Here is a 9,537-nt window from a genome sequence, read left to right as displayed (position 1 = left end):
TGTTCCTGGCGAACATTGAACGTTCACTTTCCTTTTTTCTTCTATGGAGGCAACATGAATTTCAGTTTGTTTACAAATAAAACATAAACAAAGTCAGCTGGTGTGTTTTCTTCTTCCGGTTTTTGCAAGTAATGGCTAATTTCCCGTTCGTTTACTTTTTTGATTTTTCATCTCTTTGGGAGAGAATTTTCGCTTACTCTCTTGATTTTGATTGTTGGCTGGTGTTGGCTAATTTTGTTATCGAACGCAATTAATTTTTGCTGACTAAAATTTGCCAGTACAAAATGAACGCTTCTCTTGCATCAAAATGAACGCTTGCTCTCTCAATTTTTGTGCGTTGGATAATTTTTTGTCGTTATCGAACGCCATCCAGTAAAAATTTGGAAAACTTTTACAAATTTTTGACTTGTCGAACGCAACTAGTGTTATTTGCATATGTATGTATGTACATATGTTGATAGATAAAAGAACACAGACTCAAACAACAAACGATAATGTGATAAGATTAAATAGTACGGATGATCGTATTACCCTCAACGATAGAGAATATAATTTTTGAATTTCAAAACTCATCTGATGAAAGAATAGCAACAAGTATAGTGCTGGGATTGTTCGCATTGAACTGCATTTTTATCCTTTGACTGCAAACCTTATAATAGGAGAAAATGAATAACAATTCAGTCACGAATGTTTTATCGACGTGGAGTGCTTCTAATAATAGCTGTACATACTGCGGTGATGGCGAAAAAATTTTAGCTATGTGTGTCTTAGGTTTTGGCAGCGTTTTGTCTGGAATGCTACCAGCTATTATATCCGACCGCAGTAGTAGACGTTATCCTCTAACCACATCATTTTTATTATGCTTCGGTGCAGGCATATTGTTGGCTACCGCGCTAGTACACATTTTACCAGAGGTACGGAAGCAGATGGACTCAAATTTCGCAGAAATTGCAATTTGTGGAGGATTTTTCATTATATATTTCATTGATGAGTTCATCCATTACTTTTTCGGTGAAGCAATACAACATACTCACTCTCATAGCGGCGGACACGGGAGAACTACCAGTCATAATTATGGCGCGTTGAACAATGACACCACTCCACTTTTAACTGATGACCGTAATCATTACAGCAGTAACAAGTAAGTTCCGAATAAATAGCAGATAGTACATAGATAGGTATGGATTTATGTATATACCTACTTCAAATAACTAATTTTAATGTGATAGCCACGGGGAACAACAAAACAATGATGAGTCAACACACCAGCCACATTTGCATAACAACACAACACAGTGTACGGACCAAGCTATTATTGCGGAAGCGAACGCGCGAATATGTCACACAAGCCATGAGGAACCCTGTGTCGAGTCCATGACAGGCACTCTAGGACTTTTTGTGGCTCTGTCTATACATTCAGCAATCGAAGGTCTTGCTATTGGTGTACAAAATTCGGCAGCAAAGGTAAGCTTTGATGTAAATGTGTGGCTGAGTTCCAAGTTGGTATGTTGCAAAGCATCAGCGTCTTATTTCTAAACTATAACTGATGGAAATGTCCAATAAGCGCAACCTCGTTTAACCTGAAACTTGTTGGGCTAGGGGGTTTAACCTTTTTTGTGCCAGTAATACACGAAAAATCGGTGCGTTTTCCCAGCACTTTCGGCAACCGTAAAATGTCTCGCTAGCATATCGAAAATTTGTTAGTCCAGTTTTTCAAAAGTTTTCAGGAGAGAAGAAAAACTTGCCAAAGTAATTTTCTTCAAATATTTTGCAAAACATTCATAACATTTTTGCATATTCAAAGCACAACCTAACTTATCGAATCGGCAGATTTCTTTTGTTAGATAACTTTTTGTACCCTTTTGAATATATCGGATTTTTTGTGCTTTCTTTGGGCTTAGCAAATTTTCCTTTCTCGGCATAAATGAAATCAGCATTCGATCTTTTTGGGTTCGATGCATTTTTTATTTTTCTTGCTTCCATATAAATTTTTATAGAATAAACACAAATGGAGGTAGTTACAGTTTAACGCCTCGTCTGAACGGTAAATCGATTTTATGAGAAGCTTTTGCATGGCAGAAATACACTCGGGAGGTTTGCCATTGTCTGCCGGGGTCGACCGTAGTAGTAATACGCACTCTAACCGTCATAGATAAATAATTAATGTATAATATTCCTTTGAAAAATACCAACATATTTCTAGGTTCTGTGCAACTATTAGAATGAATGTTATTGGTGGGACACTGAAAATCCATATATTTTACCTGTGTGCACTCAAAGACAATTTTTAGCCAAAACACCTTACTTTCAACCAAGTTTTTTTTATTATAAAACATGTACTATAAGCTTTCATTTTCAATAAAATTAAGGCTGACATAATCTTCATATGAATATTTAAAATTGTGACTGGTGGGACTGGTTCTTGTGACTGATGTATAAGTAATGTGACTGATGTACAAATATTTTTCAACATAAATTAAATGTAGTCATTTAGCAAAAAGTTACTATTGAAATATGTAATTTTCCTGTCTTACATAGAACGATAGGACATTCCGCAGGGCCTGGGTTCGAGCCCAGTTTTCGACCAACATAAAAAAAAAGTTTTTTTCTAATAACGGTCGCCCCTTGGCAGGCAATGGCAAACCTCCGAGAGTATTTCTGCTATGAAAAACAGTTTCTCATAAAAAATCAATCGGAGTCCCGAGTCAGCGTTAAACTGTAGGTCCCTCCCGTTTGTGTGACAACGACATCAAGGAACACGCCACAAATCGGAGGAGAAGCTCGGCCAAACATGCTTGCCAACATCGCACATGAAAATTTGTTGACTAAGTGTCTACATATCAGCAAGCCGTTAATTGTGCCTGTTGTCCGCTACTGCATGACATTGTAACCGGTTTGAGATCAAAACTCATACCTTATGCATTACATTCGGACCACTTTTAGTACAATTCACCTGTTTTACATTACATTGCTTTATATTTTTGGGACTATCTTTGGTCTAGATACAAAACTACTATACCTACACGGCTATATTTTTCGAGCAATTGGACCAATCTTTCCTTCTGGGAGACTTCCAACATAAACTTAACGAAAACTAACACACAAGCATTGATATGCTGTGATAAAAGCCAATAATACCGCCCGCGTCTTTTTCAGGTGCTTTTTCTGCTCGGTGCCGTAGCCTGTCATAAGTTTGTTATGGGCTTTTGCCTAGGTTTGGAATTTCGTTCCAATTCGCAAACGAGCCTTCGCAAACATTTCATCGGCATATTGGTGTTTGCATTGGGTGCTGTTTGCGGGATTGCTGTTGGCATGATCATAGTGGATATACCCTCTAATTGGTCTAGTTCCGTATTGTCCATTGTACAGGGCCTCGCTGGAGGAACATTACTCTATGTAACCGTTTGCGAGGTCATACCCAGGGAAAAGGCGCGTTGGCATCAAAACGTAACGAGAAAGGCGGCAGGTTTCGGTCAATTCTTGGCAGTCGTTAGTGGTTTTTCCATAATGACTGTCATTAATTATTATCTAAAAGGTAAACATTGCTTTGTCTCATTTATTATATTCATGTAGATATTTATGGCTGGATTCACAAATATGTATTTTATTTTTTATTTTAATGCAGATGACGACAGCTAATCGAAGAAATTTTCCATATTACATATAAGCGTGTTCAGCAGGTGTTAATCTCCAATATGCATATATGTATGTACATAAACTCCTGACTATAAGCAATAATAATGTTCTTTTATAAGTATATGTATGTATGTACGTTTATTGTAGACAACATAAATATGTATTTACATCATGTATACTATACATCATATTTTAAGCATATTGCTCAAAGAAATCATTGTGAAACAATGGTAATCTACTCAATGTTATTTAAGAATAAAATGTCTCATTTCTATATACTAAAATACTTAAGCTATACTAGAAAAACCGTACATGAACTACTAATGAAAGTTGCAATTGGTTACGGGCGAAAATGTTCCGCAAATATTACTATAACCGTAAGTTAGGCTCCAGTGTAAAGTTTTTAAACCCGCTACCGTAATTTCAGTTGCGTTGAAGGAATTATGTAAGTTGGTCTTCCGAATGTGTACCGAAATGTTCTAAAAAACATATTATATTAATTGCTTGCAGATGACTGCATGAAAGTAATCTCACGACCGTACACTCTTCGGCCTACACAATGTTTTAAGTGACTGCCCTATTTTAATAAATAATTTTTTGTGTTTATATCTTGTATTTTTAGTATCTGTATCTTGTCTATATTTCAATCAGGCATATGCGCTAATATTGTAGTATCTTTAGTTTATATGTATATCAAATAAGTAAAACTCAAATATGTATAAATACACAATATTTCAACTCACATAATACATACATATATGCATAATAAATCTGAAGCGTTTTGCATCAAAATTTTAATGTATGTATGTGTTTTTTAGTTCAGGTAATTTTCCAAAAATTTCCAATGCGTATTTTCAGAGTATTTGATACACTGAAACATAATACAATCAAGCTTCTATAACTTCAACTATATCGATGGATGTAAATTTGTCAATTCGCAGAACTTTTGCTTTGGACAATCGTGTTTCTTGTTACGACTGCATACTGCTAATGTGTGTGAATGAATACGGCTGTTCAGGATATTGTGCATATGGTATTGGATTTGCATTTGCAAATTTTATGGTGGGCTACCATGGCAACCGTTTCCATTTAATTGTTGTGAATTTACAAATGGTTGAGTGGAAGATCGACCTATCTCGGCAGCTAGTTCGAAAACGCCAGTCAGAAACGTTTTCAAGAACGCCCTATATCAGAATTTGATTGAAAAATACCCTATCTGGGAATTTAGTTGAAGAACGCCTTATCTCAGAATTCGGTTCAAAATCGCCCTCAAAAATCTCAAACGAAAATACATTCGAAAAGTGCTGAGATAGGGCGTTTTTCGAATAGGGCGTTTTTGAACTGAATTCTGAGAAAGGATTTTAAAGTATGGTGCCCTTCAACCGAGTTCCGAAATAGGGCGTTGTTGAAAGATTCTCTGAGATAGAGCGTTTTCAAAGTGGCTGCCGAGATAGGTCGATCTTCCACTCAGCCATCGAAATGCACAATATCCTGAACAGCAGCCCCATTATGCTAATATTTATGCAAAATCAGAGATCGCAAGTAACAGTTATCACTCTAGCTTCTTTATTGACACAGATTTATACTAAAACTGGCAGAGATACATATGTATGCACTTGCGTACACATGCAAATTGAGATTTTTTAAATTTTCAGTCGCTGTTATTTCTCGCGGGCTGAGAATAATATTTCCTTTGCATCTGTAAAGGTTTTTCATTGATAATTAAACACGGTTACTTCTTATCCTTGAATAAGCGTTATAAAGTGAATATTTTATATTCTTTTTAAATACTACTTTAGTACCTACACTATTCATTTTTTACCTAAACCAAAAGGGGTGCTGCACCAGAAATATATTTTTCACAATCAATAGCTCCATACACTGTAAATGGTACATTAATCGAACCTTTAGGCTTTGCTGTCTATCTTTATTGCCACTGAATATGTAATTAGAAACGAAGACACAAAAAAATCGTTCCCACGACAGTCGGGGCTACGTAGCCGGAACGGCCCAGATTTATGTCTGGCCAAGCACTGTCACTCTAGCATCAGTCCCAAAAACTCTTAGGGGAATTTAAATGCTGCTACAGCAACAACATAAAAAAAAAAAATATTTCGTAGCGTTATTTTAAGCTAACTTAACCAACTTTTATATACTGACTTTAATAAATTTTGAATTTTATAGATTTGTTGTTACGTTTCTTTTAGGATGATAAAAGTGAACAGAATGTATTCAGAAAATCCTAATATTTTTAGAAAACAAATATTTGTCTCCTATAAATTTTCTAACATAGAATAACCGTTAGGTTTGCTTTTTATTTTTAGGTACACATAAAAAGCAAAATCTAAATATAAATGTACTTTTGGATTTGATTAGACCCGATTAATCCTGAATGGTGCCGAAGAAACGCCGAAAGCTTCCAGAAAAACGTGGTAAGTCACAAAAATGTGAAAGGGTTCCGAGAAAAGTGTTGAAAAATGCCCAAAGATTCCGAACAAAAAAAAAAAAAACAAAAAACCTCCCAAGAGTCTAGAAAAATTCCCAACGGTCCCCAGAAAATAGCAAAAAAAAAACGAATCACTTTCATTTTATTAAAATTATTTACGAAAAAAAACAGTACGAAAAGTTTTCAGTTTTATTTTCAAAACTTGATGCTGAAGGACAGGTATAAAAAATCTATGTTTGTTCACTTCCGAGTGAATATCAATCAACTCCGCTTTGAATTCAAATTCGGAAGTGACTTGCAGAACCTGCCTGTGGACTCCGGTTTCTTCGATAAAGCAAGTTCTATGGACCTACTGTTAATTGAGCTTTACAACAACTAAGCTTATCACCAGCTACAAAAACAACAACAGCAACAACAACAACCATTTTGCTCGGCAAATTGCGATTTAATTTTTAAATTTGACCAGGCAAGAAATATAATTTCACCTCAAAAACAAATCTAAGTGGCCGCCTGTAAAATAACAGACTATTGGATATCCCGATTTTTTCTAGGTAACTGTTATTTGCGATGTCTGGAAAGGATAGAAGATTAAATCTCCCTAGCCCAACACTTACAATTTCTTACAAAACAAGCAATGTCTAAATGCAATAAAATATTTTAAGATTTCAGCACAGATCTGAATTCATATTCAGGCAAGTTCCGCAATTCACTTCAGAGTGAATATCAATCAACTTCGCTTTGAATTCAAATTAGCAGGGGTTGAAATTCTCTCGGAAGTGAATTACAGAACCTGCTTGATTTAGTCGTAAAATAACGTAACAGCTTAATGTACATAAATGGAAGTAAAACTAGATATGCAATTTGCTTGCTTGGGTTTCTCTCTTCTACATTGAAAAATTTTCCCTTCTTGGTTTCGGAATAAAAACTTACATTGTAATTAAATCTAGATTTCAAAGTTGTTCCTCATCCACTTCTGTTATAGCAGTTGAAACAGCAGTATCTTGTTCCTCTTCTTCATCATCTTCAGCCCATTCGCTAATAAGACTTTTCACACGCTCGGACGTTTTGGCTACGTCATCTGTCGCTGTTTTACCGCTGACAGCGCCGTCATCTTTTTCAGCGTCCACTTTGTTTTCAAGAGCATCTGTTACAGCAGGTTCTTTCACTTCTCCGGACCCAGCTTCTTCTACTTTAATGACTTCAAGTGCTTTAGTTGGTTCTGGGGCCACCGCTGGTCCAGTAGACAATTCTTCACATGGAGCCTCTAAAATTTCTTTTTCTGCTGGTTTTGTCTCTTTTATGAACTCTTCCTGAGTCGTGTTCTCATCTTCACCAATGAGTTCATCCACTAGCACATCGCGTTTGATTTCAACAATGCTGTCACCGACATCGCTTTCATCTACTTTCCTTGATTTAGATTTTGAAATGCTTTCAGCGTCTTTTGTGCTTGGCTCCTCTAGGGGAGTTGTTACCTTTTCTTTTTTGATGTCAATATCGAGATCAGCTGCGACCATATCATCCATTGTTTGCGCCTGGTTCTCTGCTTCATGGCCTTTATTATCGGTTAAATCAGCATCATCTTTATGCAAATTTTTCATAAGAGCGTCTAAATCATCTTCTTCACCCTTCGAATCATCTGCGTTTGTATTTGTGTAGCCGGGATCAACATCTTGGGGAATAATATTATCTTCAGCTGGGTCTAGAATGTCACTTCCGGCTTCTGCGTCTTCTGGTTCAGTGGATTTTTCAGGCAGCTCTTTAGGTTTCTCCACATCTTCTTCAACAGTTTTCTTCTGGTTATCCAAAATATTTTCTTCATTTCCTTCTACTATATTCTGAACAGTATTAGTGGAGTCTTCCGGTGCATCGACCTCGGCGATTGGCGAAATTGCTGCTTCCTGTTGATCCTCATCATTATCGTCTTCCGACCAGTCACCAGTCAATTCTTTTAACTTTTGGTTTATTGCATCGTCGCCTTTATTATCCTGTAAAAATAAATGAAACGAATTTTAGATTTCGATTTTAAATATCCTTATACAATATGTTGGCATTTTATGTACATATGTATGTATGCACAACATACTTTGTCTTTCTTATCCGCTTCCATTTCCTCTTGATCGGCCAACTCATGGGCGCTGATCAAATTTTCGGCCCACTCCAAATTTTCAATCGATTCCTTGCTTTCATCCATTGCACTTCCTGCCGAAGTGTTTTTTTTATCATCAGTAACTTCCGTTGTACCCATCTCTGCTGTTATATCTGAATCGCCTTGTCCACCTTGAGCGGTATGCAGTTCATTATATATCTGATTATCATCAAAATCTTCATCCACTGTTGAGCTCTCGGCAGGGGGATTTCGAGTTTCTTCGTCCATTATTTGATCTTCAGGCTGGCGTTCAGCGCTGTGATCAGCTTCCTGTTCAGCTGGTTGTTTTTCATTGCAGCATTCCAATGCATCATGACTTGAAGTCAATGGTGTTGCTTCCGCCGTGTACTCAGCAGGCTCGTTTAATACCATCACAACCCCACCAGTTCCATGTTCCTGATTCAACTGAGCCATGATCTCTTGGCGTTGTTCATCAGTTAAAACCATCTCGTTGCCATCGACAGTAACAAATTTGGGTTCGCTTGTTATAATGTTGCTTTCGTTCGTTTCCATAAATTCTTGCTGATCGCCAGATATACCTATTTGTGGACGTGAGTCTGTAGCTACATTGCCGCCCTCAAGTTTCAATATCGATCCGGCGCTGGGTAGACTAATGTCAGATATTATTTTTATCTTTGACTCCTTTTTCTCCTTTGATATATTTTCTTGCACCTCTGATGCTGTAATTTCCGTGGTTGCCGGCGGTTCAAATAACTCATCGTCTGAATAATCGATAATACCATCTTCGAGCGCCTGTTTCTTGTGGTAGGTCTTCATATGGTTATATAGTTGTAGTTCACGTGCAAAAATTTTGTTACAGTAAATACATTGCTGCTTGTTCTCATCCGGGTGGGCGTCAACCATATGTTGATTTAGCGCATTTGTATCCAAAAACTGATTAGAGCATAACAAACACTTTGGGAAAGTGTAAGAAGTGGTCTTAATCTTGTGTTCTATCTCCATGTGGAAGTGCAGCTCACGTTTAGTACTTGAACGCCAGCCACAATGTTCACAGAGTGCCGGTTCAATGTATTCTTTGTGTGTGTTTATCAAGTGACGGCGAAAACCTCGATACGATGGAATACTTATAGGCCGTCCGTTGACCCCACAGCGGAGACACAACCAAGGGCCAGTGGTGTTTTCTGCTCCTAATGCAATTAAAGCATGCATTGTTTTACTATCGATACGACGCTTTTGTGCTGGAAGTGCTGATGATGTTGCTGTGCCAGTCCCAGATGTGGCAGAAGTTGGTGATGTTGTTTGTAGTTTTGGTTGAATTGGCGACATTTTTGGTGCCACAGGTAGAGGT

General features: G+C 37.2%; 2 protein-coding genes across 2 annotated transcripts in view; one reads left to right on the top strand and one right to left on the bottom strand.

The window, feature by feature from the left end:
- Positions 1-400: 400 nt before the first annotated feature.
- Positions 401-4,087, top strand: LOC118737143 (zinc transporter ZIP1). Its single transcript, XM_036467463.1, has 4 exons — positions 401-1,141; positions 1,230-1,464; positions 3,157-3,535; positions 3,626-4,087. Exons 1-4 carry the CDS (start codon positions 666-668, stop codon positions 3,637-3,639), a joined length of 1,104 nt encoding a protein of 367 aa, XP_036323356.1. The 5' UTR covers positions 401-665; the 3' UTR covers positions 3,640-4,087.
- Positions 4,088-5,773: 1,686 nt separating this feature from the next.
- LOC118737093 (centrosome-associated zinc finger protein CP190) overlaps positions 5,774-9,537 on the bottom strand; it is a gene marked incomplete in the record, with an annotated part of 5,788 nt that continues 2,024 nt past the window's right edge. Inside the window, 2 exon segments of the mRNA XM_036467375.1 lie at positions 5,774-8,067; positions 8,166-9,537. Coding sequence (XP_036323268.1) covers positions 7,033-8,067; positions 8,166-9,537 — 2,407 coding nt within the window.

This window comes from Rhagoletis pomonella, unplaced genomic scaffold (genome assembly GCF_013731165.1).
Source record: "Rhagoletis pomonella isolate Grant_MI unplaced genomic scaffold, Rhpom_1.0 Rhpom_scaffold_00001, whole genome shotgun sequence".
NCBI lineage: Eukaryota > Metazoa > Arthropoda > Insecta > Diptera > Tephritidae > Rhagoletis > Rhagoletis pomonella.
The sequence above is the reverse complement of the archived record's forward strand: the minus strand, read 5'-3'. Positions and strand labels throughout refer to the sequence as shown.